At 42.4% G+C, this 20,594-nt stretch overlaps 1 protein-coding gene across 2 annotated transcripts in view; it reads right to left on the bottom strand.

Annotated features, from left to right (window-relative positions):
• The window catches only part of CEP83 (centrosomal protein 83), a 52,672-nt gene extending 35,140 nt beyond the window's left edge, over positions 1-17,532 (bottom strand). The window contains exons 1-6 of one of the 2 annotated variants that reach the window (XM_040344124.1): positions 17,127-17,532; positions 12,557-12,810; positions 8,605-8,755; positions 4,387-4,479; positions 3,563-3,694; positions 379-630 (exon numbers count right to left, since the gene is read on the bottom strand). In XM_040344124.1, the coding sequence (XP_040200058.1) occupies positions 379-630; positions 3,563-3,694; positions 4,387-4,479; positions 8,605-8,755; positions 12,557-12,711 (783 nt within the window). In that variant the 5' untranslated portion in view covers positions 12,712-12,810; positions 17,127-17,532. The remainder of the gene's footprint in view (positions 1-378; positions 631-3,562; positions 3,695-4,386; positions 4,480-8,604; positions 8,756-12,556; positions 12,811-17,126) is intronic. The other variant, XM_040344125.1, reaches the window with a different exon arrangement.
• Positions 17,533-20,594: the final 3,062 nt, after the last annotated feature.

Below are 20,594 nucleotides of genomic sequence, written 5' to 3'. Positions count from 1 at the left end.
TTGAAAAGTGTTGCCCGTCGGCTCCACAGACTTTCCTTACCCACATGTGTAACTAGACACTGCAAACGCGCCGCTTCCTTGACAGTTGAGCGGGTCTCGCACATTAGCGCCAGCTTCTCATCTTTGTTGTTCTGGATTTAGTCCCATGGCTGTGCTGTGGTGTGGATCCCTGTGTATGTCTCTGGATACTTATCATGTAATAGAACATTATTTTAATTGTTCAATAAATATACCTGCCATCAATCCTTTCCTGTGTATATCCCTACGTATATTACGAGTATCTAACACTTTGACATAAATGAACACTGAATAAATATTAGTGTATTCTCATACAATGTTAACAAGATTAACTTAATACCCAGTCCTATGAACATTTACCTCAAGGGATCGCATAGTTGACTGGGTCTCACTAAACAGCTGCTTTTGTGATCTCTGTACATTGTCAGCTTGTGATCCATAGTGGTCTCTTGCTGCTCGAAGTTCTGTCACCTCAGCTCTTAAATCTTTTATAGTTTGGCACAATTGGACTTTTTCTGCTAAAAGAGCCTCCACTCGTTTGCTATCTCTTGTGGGATCAATGCTGATTATCTGATTATGAAGCTCCTCTTTATCTTTTTCCAGCTGCGAAATCTACAAGAATTATTCAACATACAATAACATTATTAGTTCTTTCATACCCAAACATCCAGACTTTACTTACGGTAATCTAGTGTGCTTTAATTCCACTACATATAGTTGGGGGTTTAAAAAAATACACAGAAGCTCAATCAAACTACTCACAGATAGAGCTCAACGTTTAAGCAATATTAACAAACTACAATATAACAATCTGAAATTGTATGCACTGGACATAGAACTGAAGCATCTAAAACACGTATTGAACAAATTTGAGGGTATTTTTAAAAACGTTCTTACTAGCAGAATAGAATTTAAACAGTGCTGCTCCTTACTACATTACATGATTTAAATCATAAACATCCTGTGATCCATAAGCGTAGGGGTAAAAGCTGTAAAACCCCTTTGAGGACAGAGACTGGAGTCACTGGTTCTAGGTAATCTGTAAAATTGTGCTTAAAAGTATAAATAAATGCAATTATTTAGCTTTGGATAGAGTAGAGTGGATATAGAACATTTGTTAATTGTTGTCTGTGCCTCCATTAGGGAGATTCACCCTCTCCATTTGTCTTATTTACTATTATCATTGAAAGTGAAAGAAAATCCCAAATTGTGGGTTGTCCCTAAAACACGAATGGAAGGAAAAAATATCAGTGGGGACAGGAGTCCTGGTGACAAAGCAGGGATTGCCTCACTTTGTAGAGCTTTTCTCTCACTTTTTGTTGTGGCTAGGGGGCAGAAAGTCCTTATGAGACTGTGTGTAGAGGGAGGAGGGGGGTATCCTTTGCCTCCAACAGATCTCAGATTACCCTCAGCTCCCTGCTCTATGCTGTGTAGTGTGTGAGGCCTCAGATCCTTGCTCCATGCTATACTCTAAATAGCTGTAGAGGATAGAAAACTGAAGATAAACTAGTACAGCTTTTGTGGAAGGATTTGTTCAATCAACATGGATTACAACCACTTTAAGCAATTACTGATCAAAAGACTGTACAAACTCCTTTCAATTTACCAAGTATAAGCATTATTTGACTGAATATAAATTGAATAGATTATAAAGGTAGGTCCTACACAGTTTCTGCCTAAAGAAGATCGTTAAAAATGTGTGCTATCTTAAAGTGGAACTGAATTTAAAAAAATAAAAATTCCTATGTTTAAGGGAAAATTTAGAAATGGTAAAATGTCTCCAAGCAGTACCCGAAAATATATCTTTTGTATGAAATGCCTCCTAAAAATAAAAACTGCAGTGCACTTCATTGTATGTAAAGGTGCCTAGACACACCTGTGCATATAAAGCCTCATAGCTTTATATGGACAGTGTGAGATCTAATGCCGCGTACACACAATCAGAATTTCCAAAGAAAAAACTAACAGTGTAGCGCAAGCCGGCGGGGACTCTTTCCGTGCTGCCCCCCTGCAAAGTGCTGGCCTGGGCCTTGTTGGCCTAGGCCAGGATACAGCACTGCGTCTACATGCAACTTCAACGAAGAAAAAAACCCACACATGCTCAGAATCAAGTCGACGCATGCTCTGAAGCATTGAACTTTTTCCCAGCTCGTTGTAGCTGTTCGCGTCACCGCATTTGGGCAGTCAGAATTTGGTCTGACAGTGTGTATGCAAGACAGCTTGATCGGAATTCCGACAAAAAATTCATTTTTTTAAAGATATTTTTATTAGCATCCAACGAAAAATTCCATCGGATTTTAGGCCATCATGTGTACGGGGCATAAGGCATCGCTGACTCCGACTGCTAACTTCAGGAGAATTGGAATGAGATTTGATGATGTCACTCCTATGCTGTTCATTGTTCTCTTTACTGGAGGCTCTGACGTGAAAAAAAAAAAAAAAAACGCCCCGCCTCTATGACTGGCGGCCCCTACACACAAACGCAGTGCTAAGCAAGGCATGGCAAGTCATCAATGGGAAAAAGCAGCTAAAGGGAGACACAATCACAGGCAAATACAGGCGACTAGTCCTTTGCCCTGTCTGGGTTTTTTTGGGCACAGGTTCCAGAGCTCAGTTCCTTTTTTAGATTAAAATAAAGACTCAATCCAAAACACTAAAAGTCTGGGCATCGCCAGTTGGAGGCAACAGAAAAATGCACCTCAAAGCGGTCTCACAAAAATAAGTTCACATTTCATAGACAGGAGAAACAGTAGGCACACTGTAGCCTAAAGGAGTTGTATTTTTAGGAAGCCCAGTAATCTTTTTTTTAATCCTGTTTTATTTATTTCATGTCATAAAGTTCCTTTTAGCTGTCATACCTTCTCTCTATGACCAAGAAATTATGATCTCTGATGCCTCGTACACACAACCGGTTTTCCTGGCAAGAAAACTGCCATGAGAGCTTTTGGCCAGGAATCCCGGCCGTGTGTATGCTCCATCACAGTTTTTCCCGACAGGAAAACTGCCGGGAATCCCGGGGGGGGGGATGAGAACATGTTTTTTTTTTTCCTGCCGGGATTCCCGGCGGTCTTTTCCCCGGCAGTTTTCCTATGGGAAACACTGCGATGGAGCATACACACGGCCGGGATTCCCGGGCCAAAGCTCTCATGGCAGTTTTCCTGCCAAAAAAACGGCATTGTGTAGGGGGAAAAAAGCTGCCGAACAGGTTCTCGGTTTTCCCGGCAGACTTTTTACCGCCGGGAAAACCGATTGTGTGTACAAGGCATTACTGTGTGAATTTGTAGTTACACCACTGGCTCAGGAGGCATTTGTCATCCCAACCAATTATTCTTCTCCCTCTACAATGCCTCATATTGTAATGTTGTTTTTGTTTCTTATTTCAAATAAAAATAGGTTCATATATACATCTTACATGTAATATATCTATGCAAGTTCACCAGCACTAACTAATCATAAATAAGAGGCTTTTAATAATTACTTAATATCCTCTTTTTCTGTTCAGGTTATTGAAGAGATTTTTTCAATCTTTATTAACATATCATACCTCAGCTTCATACTTGATCTTCTGCTCTGCCAAAACACGCATCTGCTCTTCTTTTTGTTGCTCAATCTGAGCTGCAAGAATACTTGTTTCATAACGCAGTCTGTTGAAGTCTCCACGATATTTTTCAGCATCCTAGAAAATGAACTCATGATTAGGCTCAGAAATTGTATTTTAAGCTAAATCTTTATAAATATTGAAGATTGGAAATTTAACTGCATTAAACAGATTAGATGTCATCTACTGTTATGTACATTAAGAAATGTTTTATATATATATATATATACACATACACACACACACACACACACACACACACACACACACACACACACACACATACACACACACACACATAATCTCACAAAGTGAGTACACCCCTCAAATTTTTGTAAATATTTTATTATATGTTTTCAAGCTGCCAGGAGTATAGCAATTGCTGTACTCTCTGCACTCAGTAAAAAAGGCAGTTGTAAATAAAAGAGATAAGTCTGCAAGGTGTTATGCACCTTGATGGAATTATAGTAGGCCCGAACATTTTATAGACAGTGGCTAAATTCCTGGACTTCAGCTTTAACATGTACTGTTTGATCTATATTAAACTTAATTCCTATAAATTTTTAAGAAACTACAATTAGGCTTTTTTACCATAGATGTTTTAAATGCAGTGAAAAAAAATGCAAGCTGTACAAATAAAATTTCTCATGCTGTCCCCATCTTCACACCAACCAAGCTTATTCTATTTGTTTTGCTCATTTAAAACGGGTGCTTCACTGGAGGCTCAACCAGTTCTTCCAAAGGAAACCAAAAATGAAAGGTGTACTTACTTCAACCAATTTTTGACAATGTTGTCGCATAGGAGCTTCTATGTCTTGCTGTATTTGAATTTTTAGTAGGTCTAGTTTCTGAGGCGACAGCAACTAAAATAAAAAGATTTTATTTAACTGGTAAACAAGGATGTGCGATTTATTTTCTAAATTATGATCTCAGCAAGAAAGAATACACTTGAGAAAAAATTAAAAGCATGGCTTTTATTGGCAGCAACCAATCTGGTTTTAGCTGTCTCTATTTATTCGGAGAGAAATCACATGCAAACTAGTGGCGACAAACAAATATTGTCTGCAGTTCTGCTTTTAGAGAAATATGAAATGTATTTATCTTGGTCCATAATATGACTGCAAAAGAAAACGAAGAGCAACAACAATATAGCCTGAGTATATTCAGGAAAAATTGAAAATTATATTAGATACTCATTAAATGTTCCTTTTCTTGTGCCCATTTATGGAACTCCACCTCTAAGCACTCCCTCAGGACCAGTGAAAACCATAATAAATAAATAAATAAAATAAAAAGAATGGTTAAAATGGTTGTTAAGCCTCTCTAACCTGTATACACCATCAGAACTGCTCCCTATTGCAGTGTCCCCCTCTGTGTATGATTTGTAGATAAATTGACAGCATTTATATTTATAAATAATTTACAGAGGGGGACACTGCAATGGGAGACAGTGCTGATGGTGTATACAGGTTAGTGTTACGAGAGCAGCAGGGGGGAGAGGGGTGGCACTGTCACTAGCAGATAGAGAGAGAGGGGGGGTGGGGACACTGGAGCAGAAAGGAGAGCTGCAGATAGCAGGCTACAGATGACAGAGGTATATAAACGGAACACAGTGTCAGGCCCAGCAGCCATGATACACTGTGGTCAATTTACAGAGGGGAGACTAGAAACTGGCAGGATCAGACAGGTTTTTTAGGTGTTCCAGGGGGCCAACTGACACAGGACAAGCACTGTGTCATATAACATGCTTTAAAGGGAGCAGGATCCATTTTTTTGAGGGGGGTTAACAAACGTTTTAAGGACCTCAGTACTCTCAGTAGCAAGCCAAATACTGAGGAGGGGAATGTTTGCTGCCATGAATAGGTATCAGGAAAGGAAAAATTGCGGGGAAATATACATTATGATACACTTTTCGAATTTCCTGGAAATTGTTATTATGAGGATAGGACAGAAGATTATATTGCTTCTCTGCCACAGTGGACAGGATTCCTGGGTGAACCTCGTAATGCCTTAGGAAAGTATGATGTGAAGACCATAAGACTGCCCTGCAAATGGATTTCATGGAAACTCTGGAGTGAGCCGCCCAGAAAGTTGCAATCAATGTCGTAGAGTGTGTAATCACTATGAAAGGCAGATCCAAGCCCATTGCTCTATAAGCACTTTGGATAAGTTTAACAATACAAAGGCTAGCATTCTGAAAGTGGCCTCTTTACCTCTGTTCCTCCCAGCTGAAATGACAAAGAGTCTCTCCAATCATCTGACTGAAGCAGTGGCTGAAAGATATTTATTGGAGTCCTGGAGACACTACGCTAATGCAAAGTACCAGTTTAATCTTCTGGATAGTTAGGCAATGCCCAGGTTTCTGACATATAGAAAGATGTTGCTACCTTGGCACAAAATGGTCCAATGGTTGAAGTTTCACTCTGTCTGGAAAGAATAAGATAAATCTTTGACGCTCCTATGGCATGTAGTTCTGAAACTTTTCTACCAGTGGTTACAGCCACGAGGAACACCTTTATAGTTATGTCCTTTATGGAACATTGTTCCATTAGAGCAAGAGGCTGAGAATGTATAAAAAAATAAAATTATAAAAAAGTAATGACATGTCCCACTGGGGAAATAATCTTTTTCTGGGAGGGCGAATCTTCAGCACCATTTTGAGGAACTCTATCACCAAATGCTTTTTAGCCCACCTAGACAGGAATTGCTGTCACGTGAACCTTTAGCAAACTGAGGTTAAGGCCTAGATCTAGTCCAGTCTGAAGGAAATCCTTAAAGTGGAGCTATCGTCAGATATATTATTTGATGGCAAGTGCCTCAATGCTACGTATGAATACATTCCTGAGATGTCACAAATATACAAGAAAAGTTATCATTAGTAGATAAACTGTACCTTTTTAAATTGTAAAGCAATTTTGAAAGCTAGAACTAAAGTTGTTCCTTTATATATATATATATATATATACACACACACACACACACACAACACAATTAAATTGCAAGGTAAAAATTCTGCACGTATCCACACTTTAAAACAATAGATCTTGTGGCAATTTAGACAATTGTCTTTGCTCTTAAAAAAATCTTAATATAGCATTGTCCTTAAAGTAGAACTAAAGTCGAAAAAAAAAATCCCATTTTGGATAGTTTTTTTTTGCCATCTGTGTCCTATTGGCGAGATTTCGTTTCAATTCTGTCCCATAGGAATTGAAAGGAAATCCTTCTGAAGTAATGAAATCCCTGGTTTTCATTAGCTTCAGTGTCCCCATTGGAAGATTTTCCCTCTGGTCCTGTTCTGGGGATTTTCTTCACTATCGATGAGAACGGTAAACATGACACATAGAGGAGGGAGAATCTCCCTAATGAGGACACAGCCAGCACTAAAAACCTGATTGGTATTCTAAATTCCTCCCCACTTTGTCCAAAAACTAAAGAAAACGTTTTGCCTTTAGTTATACAGTACATTAATACATCTTAAAAGCAGTGTTCCGCCCAAAAAATAAAAAATTAAATTAAAACCAGCAGCTACGCATACTGTAGCTGCTGGATTTTAATAAATGGACAATCATGCCTTGTACACACGGTCAGACTTTTGACCATGCAAATGTCCGCTGTGAGTCCGTCGGAAAGATAGAGAACAGGTTCTCTATCAAAGGTCCGTCGGACTTCTGACAAAAAAAGTCTGATGGAGGCTACACACGGCCGGACTTTCTGAGAAAAAAAGCCCGTCTGACTTTTTTTCCCCCCCTCGGAAAGTCCGGCCATGTGTACGAGGCATTACCTATCCTGGAGTCCAGCGATGTCGGCTTATGTTTCCATCAGCTGTCGGGTGCTGCCATTGCGGGTAAGGGTAACCGGCAGTGTAGCCTTTTCAGCTTCATGCCGGGAACCCTACTGGTCATGCGCAAGGCCTGCTCCTCTCTCCTACTGGCCCGGCAGCCATGGGAGAAGGAGGGAGCTCCACGCTGATGCCACGGGCCGCGGCCTGGACTCCCGTGCGTGGGAAAGGATACCTGTCAAAGACAGGTATCCTGTCCCCCCGAAAGGTGACAATTATTTTATTTTGTTATTCTTTGCCAGGCAGTGGGTGTATAATAGGGCAATTAAAATTCCTAACCAATCCTCCTCCGTTCTTACTTTTAATAAAGCCATTCGAAAAAAAAAAAAAAAAAAAAAAATTGTTGTCAACAAATGAAAAGGGAGAACATAAGATGGGACTCAAAAGGAGACACCTTTTTCTGAGCAGGGATGGTCCCTGCTCCCTTATACCAAAATAAGAGTATAATGACATACTGAGAGGGAAGTCTGGAAAGCCTACGACTTCTGATATAAACCCCCTGAAGCCTCCTGGGATAACATAACCTGTCCCAGAAGGCTGCAGGACTAGTCTTGCAATCTACAGTAGGACAGGTGCAGTGGAGAATAGAAGGAAATTATAGCTAACTCCCAAATCCAAGATGGTGGTGGCAAGAATTTGCAGCAGTGGGAAGAATCGGCTGTAGGGAAGAGTGCACTGGACTGAAAGGACAAATAAGTACCTGTTTTTTTAAGTCAGTATTTCTCTTTAAAGCTGGCCAGGGGTGCCAGGAAAAAGACCTGTTTCATGTACAGTAAGTACTGTAACTAGGAAAGCATCAAGCCTATTTTTTTTTGTAGTGTGCAAGTTAATTTAGCTCGCACTGACATTTCAAATTTAATTAGAATATGTAAGATTCTTTACACTATCAAAATTACACAGTTTCAAGCAAGGGTATGGCTACACAAATATTCCTTTAGACTGTGGCATATTTGTTGCCATGACAACAAGACCAAGCTCTCCAAGATTTAAGTCTCAGAAGACCAGCGATCTTGCAGGTGTGCTTGTTCAATTCATGTGGGATTTAACTAAACAAACAAGTGGGGAAAATACACACAAAAGAATGAGAAAGCACAAGAAAATGCATGAAAGGCACACAAATCAGCCCTTTTATGTGGTACACAGATCTTACTTGTAGCTTTAGCTCCTCGATTTCACACGTTTTTTCATAAAGCTCTCCACGCAGTTCCTCCAGCAGAAGTTTATATTTTTCATGCGTGTTTCGAACCTCGGCGGAAAACTGCTTACATTCATTTTGAGACTTTATATGATCGGCTTGCAACCTGCAATCAATATTTGTAGTGTTATGTCACCATATTAAACGCTATTTGAGGGAGATGATATAATGTTATTCTAAATCAAAATTAATTACAGCTATGCAATTTTTACAGCTGATGCAACAGATTTGACAGTTACGTGTGATAATTGGGTAGTTTTGCTGTAGGCAAATGTGTGTGTGTGTGTATATATATATATATATATATATATATATATATATATATATATATATATATATATATATATATATTTTTATGTGACAGAGTTGCTAATAAAGCACATCTGGCAGTCTTGAAAGAGCGCACAGCTTAATAAGGCAGCATGAGCAAAAAGGCACAAACAGACATTGGACATTTAATATAGAGGAATGTGCCTTGAAAAAAAGAAAAAAAAAAAAAGCTACACAATTTTTATTCAAAATTCAATTACGGTTTGGCCATTAGGGCCCCACTCACACGTGAGCGTTTTGTAGCTCCAAGGAATACAGTAAAACCTTGGTTTAAGAGTAACTTGGTTTGAGAGCGTTTTGCAAGACAAGAAAAATGTTTTAATACATTTTGCCTTGATATACAAGCGATGTCTTGATATAAAAGTAGCGTCATGTCACAACTGAGTATAAAAAAAAAAGAAGAGAGGAGCCTCTAATGCCGCGTACACACGATCAGTCCATCCAATGAGAATGGACCGATTTCATCGGTTAACCGATGAAGCTGACTGATGGTGTGTAGGCACGACTGACCATCAGTCAGCCTCATCGGTTAACCGATGAAGTCGGTCCATTCTCATTGGATGGACTGATCGTGTGTACGCGGCATTAGAGGCTCCTCTCTTCTTTCTTTTTTTTTATACTCAGTTGTGACATGACGCTACTTTTATATCAAGACATCGCTTGTATATCAAGGCAAAATGTATTAAAACATTTTGCTTGTCTTGCAAAACGCTCTCAAACCAAAAAAAACGATCGTGTCAGAACGCGGTGATGTAAAACACAACGACGTGCTGAAAAAAAACGAAGTTCAATGCTTCCAAGCATGCGTCGACTTGATTCTGAGCATGCGTGGATTTTTAACTGATGGTCGTGCCTACCAACGATCGGTTTTGTCCTATCGGTTAGGAATCCATTGGTTAATTTTAAAACAAGTTGGCTTTTTTTTTGACCGATGGTTAACTAACCGATGGCGCCCACACACGATCAATTTTGACCGATGAAAACGGTCCACCAGACCATTCTCATCTGTTTAACCGATCGTGTGTACGCGGCATAAGTGTAGCAATATGGTTAGATTTAATGAAGGTACAACATTTAACAACTTATTGCTACACTTAGAGGTGCCTCTCTTCTCTTTTATATCCTGTAAAAAAAATGCTTTGATATACAAGTGCTTTGGATTACAAGCATGTTTCTGGAACAAATTATGCTCGTAAACCAAGGTTTTACTGTATAGCTACAGTAATTTCCCAGCAAAGTGAAAATTAGAGATGTGCACAATGGAAAAAATTGTTTAATTTCAGATTAATTCGTTAAGTAAAAAATCATTTTGTTTTGTTCTATTTGTTGTTAGAATGATTTGGTTTCAGAATTTGTTTTGAATATTCTGATTAATTTCATATATTTATTCTGAATTGATTCAGTGCCTTCAGTGTATCAATGCCTAATATTATTACTGTCACTGGTAATGTCAGTGGCAGTAAGCAAGTTCCCCCCAGTGTCAGTTAGTGTCAGATTGACTGCCGCAGTATTGCAGGTGTGGTATAAGTCACTGATCACCGCCAGTGGTATAAAAAGGAAATATAAAAATGAAAATCCCAGTATATATATATATATATATACACACACACACACACACACACACACACACCATAGTTTGTAGGCTCTATAACTTTCACACAAACCAATCAATAAACACTTATTAGAATTTTTTTTATTTAATTTTTTTTAAACATGTAACAGAATACTGAGGAGATGACATTGTCATCAGCCTCCATCCCTAATCAAATATACAGAGGGGGGACAAGAAAGCAGGACCTGAAATTAAGTACGCAGAGGTTCAAATGTTGTGTGGAGTTATAATTAACATATCTATAATTAGGGTTGTCCCGATACCGATACTAGTTATCCGAGCATTTGCTTGAGTACTTGTACTCGGGCAAATGCTCCGATGCTTCACCGATACCTGGGCAGTCAGGGTGATCAGTGCGGTGGGGAGTTACAAGCACTGATCACCCTGTATAGATTTAAAAGTCTGACAGCCAGTCCTTTCTCAGCCCCCCCCCCCCCCCCCGTGGCTTTCAGCGGTGATCGGTGCTTGTCCCCCACACACGATCACCGCTGACTGTCCCCTATCCTCCTTCAGTCCCCCTCCGTTCTGCTGTGTCCACCTCCTTTCTCTTCCGTGTCCCCCTCCATGCTGCTCCATGTCCCCCTCTCTTCTCCCCCTCCGTGCTGCCGTCCCCCTCGATATCTCAGGATGGAGAGCAGAGAAAGGAGCCGGTAAACCCGGCTCCTTAGTGATCACTGACTGTCCATTCACATAACTGAAACATTGTAACCTCCTGTGATTACGATGTCTCAGTTAATGAATGAAGAGAAGCTGCTGTCTTCTCTCCATTCATTTTCAGTGCAGCGGAGGCTGCTGAGAAAGGGACTGGGGAATATGTGTCCCTTTCCCTGTCTCAAAGGGGGGATGTCAGAGGTCTGTTAAGACCCCTGATATCTCACCATAGCCCTCCAACAGGGCTGATAAAAAAAATAAAAAAATAAAAAACCCACACTGACTCTGTCTTTTTTCATTTATAGCGCAAAAAATAACAAACCTTGGGATGTTCAAAAGAAAGCTCTATTTGTGTGGAAAAAAAATGATATAAATTTAATTTGGGTACAGCGTAGCATGTTTGCGCAATCGCAGATAAAGTAGCGCAGTGTCGAATAGCAAAAAATGGCTTGGTTATGAAGGGGGTAAAATCTTCCAGAGCTGAAGTGATTAAATGAGCTGGACTCATAACTCATATCGACTGGAGTCGCGTGCATCTAAATTCAGTTCGGATTCATTCGTTATGTTATGAATCGGAAATTCTGATGATCCACCTCCATCCAACCCAAAAACACAATAAAGTAGGAATCATCTTATTTCACTTTTATACCTTACTGTATTTATTGCAATATTTTTCCATTTCACGTGTAGTGCATTTTTCGATAATTTTTATAATATTCATGCTACGCTCACTGGGATAAAAACAATTTGGATCATTTGTTATGTTGTCACGTTATTTCCAATGCTTAAACATTAACAAATGACCCAAACTTTTGCATCATGTCATCCAAATGAAAACTAACAAATTTGTTGCTTTCGTTATTTATTTTGGATTTATTGAAATCCTTTACTATTATGATTTGAGGATTCGCAGACATCTGAATCTCAGAATAACAAAAGGGTTGTGAAAATTTAGATTCGTAATGAAATGAGTCGCACATGTCTAGTGGTAATATGTGATCTATTTAGCAAAGAGGCAATCAGAAGAATTGCTTTGGTGAAGGTTCAAAGCCCCAGTAATCATAACAATAAACAGCAGTTATCAAAAATCTTATTGTATAGCCCTCTTCAAAAAAAAAAAAAAAAAAAAATGCACACGAAAAATAAGTCACAGAGCTGCTTGGATTGTGAAAATTGCAGTATATTGATCAAAGCCAAGTCTACCCTCTTCAAAGAAGAAAACAAAAATTACAATTGCCCGAGCAGCTATAAATATAGAAAGAAAACAAGAGAGTTATCAAAGCACGGTGGGACTGAAGGATTAGAATACAGTACCTGGTGTGCTCAGCCTTTAGAGTTTGATAGTTGCTCTTGTGGTCTTCACATCGCATTTTTTCATCAATTAAAAGTTTATGAAGCTCTGTCTCTGTCAAAGGGACAGTAAAAGTTCCACTTGTTTGGGGGAACACAGCTGGAAAAGAAGGCTCCATCTCGTCTTCAGTAGAGGTGCTGCTAACCGTGTAGAAATCCACAGATCACAAATGTGACATTGGTTGATTTCCTCTTTTTTGTTTCTTTACATCACTTCCCTGAGGGATAAATTACACAGGTAATGAGAAGCTGGTCGAAGAGAGAGAGTGTGCTAATGACACAAAAAAAAAAAACATTATTTAAGACATGTATTCACAGATCATGTGTATACACACACACACCAATGTATTTAAATATTATTCCGATTTGGATTTATTAATGCTCACTTTAAATAAAAAATATATATATATATTTTAATCTTTTTAAAGCCGATTGCAATAAATAGGCCGTTTGTTCAAAAATGACCAAAAAAAGGAATTGGTGCATTATGCATTAAGGTGAAAAAAAAAAAAAAAAAAAATTTTTTAAGGGTTAGGGGTTAAGGTGAATTATTTTTTTACTATTACATAGTATTCATTTATTGTGTTTATTTATGATTATTTATACTTATTTGTGTTTATTTTTACATTAATGTATTATTATTATTTTAACTCCCTGCAAGGTAAAGGAAAACTGTGCATTATTACTAGCACATCATGAAATACTTACCTTAGAACGAAGCCCTCCAGCAGCACGCTTTCACCGCTAAGGGGGCTTCCACATTCACCCAGTCTTCTGCCCTGCACACACGATCGGATTTTCCGTCAAAAAAAGTTGGATGTGAGCTTTTGGTCGTATTTTCCAACCGTGTGTATGCTCCCTCCAACATTTTCTGTCAGAATTTCTGCCAGCAAAAGATTGAGAGCAGGTTCTCTATTTTTCCGACGGAAAAAGTTCTTGTCGGAAATTCCGCTTCTCTGTATTTAATTCCAACGCGCAAATGAAACACGCATGCTCAGAATCAAACAGAAGAGCCGAACTGCCTATTGAATTTCATTGATCTCGACTCATCATATGTCTTGTACGTCACCGCGTTCTTGACGGTCGGAATTTGAGACAAGTTTTGTGAGACCGTGTGTATGCAACACAAGTTTGAGCCAACATTCCATCAGAAAAAATTCACGGTTTTCTTGTCTGGATTTCCGCTGGTGTGTACGGGGCATTTCTATTGGGTTCGAGTGCTCGGGCCATCTGATTGCAGCAAATTATGTCACTCCCGCACATGCACATGGGAGCCCCAGACTGCGGCACGGAACTCGGAAGGGATAGCACCGGTATGCAGTGTGAATATCTTCTAAGCAGTAAAAGTTATTTACTGTACCTAGCCTTATCATAGGCTTACCTCTAGGTGCAAGTCAAAAATAAAGCCTCGTACACACAGTACGATTGTTGGAAGGGGATTGCCTGTTGATAGACTGTTGTCCTAAATTCTCACCATTGGTACGCTCCTTTTGACAATTGTTGTCCAATTTTCAGCCAACAAATACTGGATGACAGGCTAGTAAATCTTCGGCGGACAACAGTTCCACGTCTGATTTTCGTATGGCGAGTACACAAATCCGTCACACAAAAGTAAAAACGTACAAACACGCATGCTCGGAATCAATGCTCACCAAACACAAAATTAGCAGAAGGGGTCCAAAGGGTGGCGCTCAAGAGCTGAAATTCCTCATAGTACGTCACTACGTTCATGTTTGTGGTACGACAATTGTGTAACGTTAGTATGCAAGATAAGATCCTGGCACACGCCCTTTTGACAAAAATCAGACGCTCGGTTGGCCAACAATCTTACCGCGTGTACGAGGCTTAAGAGTTCACTTCAACTTTAACACACTAACAAAATAATAAGACAATGAATAAAATATTAACCCCTAACCCAAACACTAACACTAAGGGCTTAGAATCCCCTGCTGACGCCAGCCGGGAGGAGAGGGTCGGGCGGTCACGTGAGTGCCGCTCTGAAAAATGGTATACAGCTACATATTGTCTGTAGCTGTATACCTTTTTTCAGAGCGGTGCATGAGCACTGTTATGTAGGGTATGTCATGATACCGGGGGGGGGGGGGGGGGGTGGGGGGGCACGCCACCTGCCAGCAGTAAATGTACTGTTGGCAGTCTGCAAGTGCTTAAAGTTAACTCTGTTTAGGATTGGGATACAGGTGGTAAAGTAGAAGTACATGAGTTGGATTTGGTAACAGCCTGTTAAAATCCACTGTGTAGCAGAGCTTCAGTGTGTGAGAGGGAGGGGACCACAAGAAGCTAGTGGGCCGGATTCAAAGAGATTTGCGCATTATTTACGGAGGCGCAGGGCAACGTTTTTGCCCTGCGCCCCCGCAAATTTGCTCCGCTGCCCTTGATTCACGGAGCAGAAGCTCCGTGAATTGCGTGGGCGCGCCGGCAAAATGCGCGGCGCTAGAGCACGCAATTAAAATGGTCCTGTAGGGGGCGGGAATCATTTAAATTAGGCGCGTTCCCGCGCCGAACGTAGAGCGCATGCTCCGTCGGGAAACTTTCACGACGTGCATTGCGGCAAATGACGTCTCAAGGACGTCATTTGCTTCAAAGTGAACGGCGTCCAGCGACATTCACGATTCACTTACGCAAACGACGTAAAATTCTAATTTCGCGACGCGGGAACGACGGGTATACGTAGCATGGGCAGCCTTGCGTGAAAACCGCCGTACGTAAACGAAGTAAATTGCGTACGCAGGGCTCGCGCAACGTTGTGAATTGGTGTTAGTATGCAATTTGCCTACTATACACTGAGCACAACGTGAACGCCACCTAGCGTCCACCGCAAGAATGCAGCCTAAGATATGCGGGCATAAGAGCATTATGCCGCGCAGATCTTAGGCTGCAGTCGGCGTAACGAGGTTCCTGAATCAGGAACACTCGTTACGCCGGGGCAAGTAAGCAATTGCGCTGTGTAACCTATGGTTACACAGGCGCAATTGCTTCTTGAATCCGGCCCAGTGAGTTGTACTGCAGTGTTCATGGACTAACAAGAAGCATGCTTATGAGAGGGGAGAGAGCAGAGCGACAAAGAAATCGGCTTGTCTGTCTGTTTTTCTTTTCATTATGCATTTACAGGCTGGTGGAGGGACAAGATCTGTGAGTATTACATATTCACGTCTACTGCCCTACCAGGCACAGCTGTAAATCCCAGGACTGGATGGACAGAAATACAAAACCTTTAGCAGGTAAAGTTACTCCAATAGTACTATATCTGTATAATTAGTTGTTTGCCCGGTGTTCAGCTTTAAAAACATGCAAAAAAACAATAATTAAAAAGTGAAGATACCTCAGATACCCTAAAAAAATAAATAATCCTGCCCCATAAAAGCATGAATTACAGCACAGTGCTTGTGCTGTGTAATTTGGCCCTTTCTATCCTCGGATATACCGGATCCTGCCTGGTTCTGCCCCTCCCCATGTAAACTGACCACCGTTTATCGTGGCTTCTGAGCCCTGAACTTGTGGTCAGTTTAAGTTCTCTCTCCTGTCCTCCTCTCCCCGCCTGTCAGCTAGTGACAGTGCACGCCCCTCCCCTCCTGCTGCTATAATAACTTTATCATATTCGGGCAAACCCCTGTGTTAAATAATGCAATGTCTCCAGTGCCTGTGCTTTATTAAAATAATGCCCCTGTATACTTTATTTCTGGCACCTTTTAGGGGGGAGGGGGGAAATGGGGACCTTTTTTGACAGATCCCCTTCCCCACTTCCAGAGACGGCGCAGTGCAAAGCTCAGCCCCCCTCTCCTCCATTGCCGGGCCAATTAGAATGCGCAGCGTGCTTTGCGCAGTAGGGAACTGGCTGTGAAGCCGAAAGGCTTTACTGCCGGGTTCCCTTACTGGCAATGGCAGCAGCTGCACCCGACAGCCGATCAAGGGGTGCCGACATTGCGGGCTCCCTTGACAGGTAAGTGTCCATATATTAAAAGTCAGCAGCTGCAGTATTTGTAGCTGCTGACTTTTAAATTATTTGTGGCGTGGGTGGACCTTTTCTTTAACACAGGGGATTGCCAGAAAATGATAAAGTGGGTTTATAACCACTTTTAGATGCCAGTTCGCCCCAGAATCGCAAAGGTGTTCCCCTGCTGTGTGATTTGTCAGCGGCTGCAAATCGCATCAGATCACACAAAAGGCAGTGTATGCACTACTTTTGAAAAACGTGCTGCACCAGTGCTGTGGTACTTTGTGATCTGGTCCTGGCAAACACAGTTTGCTTGTGTTGCCTTTAACACAAAGACAGTGTGTTATGAAAATAATGTGAGAAATGCTCATGCAACGCGTTCTCGGGGATCCCAAATCCTTGCTTTGCACCTCTCAGACTTGCTGACAGAAGATGTAAACCCCCCCATTCAAACCAAATCTTGTATGTGTCGTGTCGTGTATGGGCACACATGAACACCAATAACAATGTATGCACAGTGTGTTATTCTCCTAGTCCTGTCATAAATCAGACTGCACATACAGAATCATAGCAGGCTCATACCTTTCTCTGATTGCCATATGTCCTCCTCACACACCCGGGTATAGACCACTCACATGAGTAGTGATTCCGGCGTCCAGTTTCCATGGTAACCACCAGTCACATGATCAGACCAGGCTGGAAGTAAAGCTGACACCGATTTACAGAACTGGGAATGTTGCCATCATGCCAGGCGACCAAAACACCTCACACCAGTCAGGATTTCACTGCTACAAACTGATCATTAACGTTCTGCCCTCCTCATCCCATACAGTGTTTTCTTTAAAAAGGACACGGGTTGCCCTTCCCAGATGCAGCACGTATAATACTAATACGTGACCATAGAATTCGAAAGCACCGCGGCACCATTCCCGAAAGGCCAAGTTTACATGACGTCAATGGCAACGGACGAGCGTGACTCCTCCCAGACGTGGCACATGCGCAGTTTCCCCGCCGGGCTCAGGGGAAGGGAAGGAGAGAGATTCGACCGCGGGAGGGCGCGCGCCGCTTGGTCAGCGGGAATTGTGGCGGGATCAGTGCGGCGCGGGTGACGTCATCACTGAGCTGTGTGATCTGTACTGTGACTGAAGTGCGGGTGAAGGATTCCATTCATTTTATGTGTACAAAGAGAGAAATACTATCCACTGTAGATTTTCTATAGACCCCTTTCACACTGAGGCAGTTTTCAGGCGTTTTAGCGCTCCCTGAAAACTGCCCTCATTCGTTTGAATCAGTGCTTTTACACTGCGGTGGTGCGTTTGCGGGCTGGTAGAAATGTCCTGCAAGCAGCATCTTTGTGGCGTGCTTGGAGCGCTGTAAAAAGTGCTCCAAAAGCCCTTGCCCATTGAAATTAATTCTTTTTTTTTTTTTTTTAAAGGTCCCGTCGTCAGGTGATCTTAACCACTAGAGGCCTGCGCTATAGCCGAATGACGGCTACAGAGCGGACCCCAATTGCCGGGAGGACGTCAATAGACATCCTCCCCTTTGCATGCGCGCTGCGATCACTGAGACTTGGGTGATCACAGATCCCCAGTAAGGCCCCTTTCACACTTGCAGACTGTATGTCCCTTTTTCATCCATCCGTGTACGTACGGATGAAAAAGGGACATACATTGGTCCCTATGAGATTGCGGGTGTCGGCGGATTCTGCAGACGGAGGAAAACCCTATTTTTCCTTCCGTCTTCTGATCGGGTGAACACGGACAGACAGTCCGTCTTCATCCAATCCCCCCATAGGGGAGAGCGGAGAAAAGACAGGGCGATCCCTGCACAGTGTGTGCGGGGACCGCCCTGTTATCCGCCGGCTCAGCGGGGATCAACGGAGCGATCCCCGCTGAGCGGTTACTGATCCGCCCCGTGTGAAAGGGCCCTAAGGGGCTGGTCCCTGCCCCTTACCACGTGATCAGCTGTCAGCCAATGACAGCTGATCACGTGATGTAAACAATGCTCGGTAATCGCTTTTTTTTTTCACCTCGCTCTGACAGCGTGAGGGGAAAACAAAGCCGATCCCTGGCTCCTGCATAGGGGACATCAGTTCCCAGTGGAAGAGGCACATCAGCCTCATTAGTGCACACCAGTGCCCTCAGTGCCACCTGTCAGTGCCAATCACTGCCACCTATCAGTGCCCATCACTGCCACCTATCAGTGCCCACCAGTGGTGCCAGTCAGTGCCACCTAGCAGTGCTGCATATCAGTCTCACCAGTGCTGATCAGTGCCCATCACTGTCACCTATCAATGCCACCTATTAGTGCCAATTCTCATTTTTTTGTTAACAAAAAAAAAAGCGCAGAGGTGATCAAATACCACCAAAATAAATCTCTATTTGTGGGAAAAAATATATAAAAATTTCATTTGGGTACAGTGTTTTATGACCGCGCAATTGTTATTCAAAGAGTGAGCACGCTGAAAGCTGAAAATTGGTCTGGGCAGGAGGGGGGTTTAAGTGCCCAGTAAGCAAGTGGTTAAAAAACCACATGCCAGCGGCCAAAAACCGCCGCTAAAGCACCGCAAAAACGCTTGGCGCTTTAGCTGCTGTTTTAGCAGCGCTTCAGTGTGAAAGTGGTCTAAAGGCCAGTTCACACTACTGCATGGTGCGAGAGTACAAATCGAATGCGATGTCTGTGCGATGCGATTTTAGCCAAACTTGCACAGAACCCTTTTTTTTGTCCGCACCAGAATCGGATCGCATATGTGTTCACACCCATGCGATCCGATTCATGTCCGAACTGACGGCTCGCAGTGTGATATGTGAGCTGAAATGAGGGTGTCATTAACAATGTATTGACACTCCCCTCAGTTCGCATATGGCAATGTGAACTGCGATGCGGGAACCCGCAGTGGATTTGCAGGGTTCCTGCATCGCACAAGTGTGAACCGGCACTAATAGTCTGTAAACTGCCTATATTCAGTGGGGCAGATTCATCAATAGATACGCCGGCGGATCTCCTGATCCGCCGTCGTATCTGTGAGACCCAACGGTCAGATCTGTGAGATCCGACGGTCGGAGCTATGCGACTGATTCATAAGAATCAGTTCCGCATAGATCTCCCTTAGATCCGACTGGTGTAAGTGACTTACACCAGTCGAATATTAGGCTGTAATCTCCCACCGGCCGCTAGGTGTCGTCGCTATTTTTTACACGTCGCATATGCAAATGAGGAAAACCGCCGATTCACGTCCGTACGCCCGCCCGTCGCTCTTTTTCTACGTCGTTTGCGTTCGGCTTTTTCCGGCGGATAGCTACCCCTGCTAATATGAGGGGTAGCTAATGTTAAGTATGGCCACCGTTCCCGCGCCAAGATTCAAAATTTTTACGTCGTTTGCGTAAGTCCGTCGGGAATCCCTATGGCCGCAATTGACGTACCCGCTGCTAACAATGACGTCCTAGCGACGTCATTTGGAGCATGCGCACTGGGCTTTTTCACGGCGGCGCATGCGCAGTTAAATCGGCGCGGGAACACGCCTGATTTAAATTGTACACTCCCCCTAGCATTCCGCCGGGGGGAGTTAGGATCCGACGGTGCAGTTTGCGAGGTAAGTGCTTGGTGAATCATGCACTAGCCTCGCTAAATTGCACCGGCGGATCGTAAACCAGGTAGATCTAGCGGATCTAAAGATCCGCAGATCTACATGAATCCGGCCCAGTGTCTTTAATACCAAACTGAGCTTACAACCTGATACAACCTTCTGTATTGCTCCTGTATGACCGAAGGCTCCATTCACAGCTGGCTGTTCCAGAATCGCAGGCAGAAATGCCGGGTGTGTTTGCGAGTCCATTACTTTTTTAACGGCACCCCAATTGCAGTGCGATTTTGCTGCGTGATAAATTGCAACGCTGATGCCCAAAAGAAGCTCCTGCTCCTCTTTGAGCAACATACTTTGCGCATTGCGATTTTGCCAAAGTTGCAGCGTGATTTATCACGGCAAAATTGCACCAAGATTGGGGTGCCAGTAAGAAGCAACAACATCTTTTTATGCACTTCCAGATCATC

The sequence above is a fragment of the Rana temporaria genome, chromosome 3 (genome assembly GCF_905171775.1).
Source record: "Rana temporaria chromosome 3, aRanTem1.1, whole genome shotgun sequence".
Taxonomy (NCBI): Eukaryota; Metazoa; Chordata; class Amphibia; order Anura; family Ranidae; genus Rana; species Rana temporaria.
This window is presented reverse-complemented; position numbering and strand designations above follow the sequence as displayed.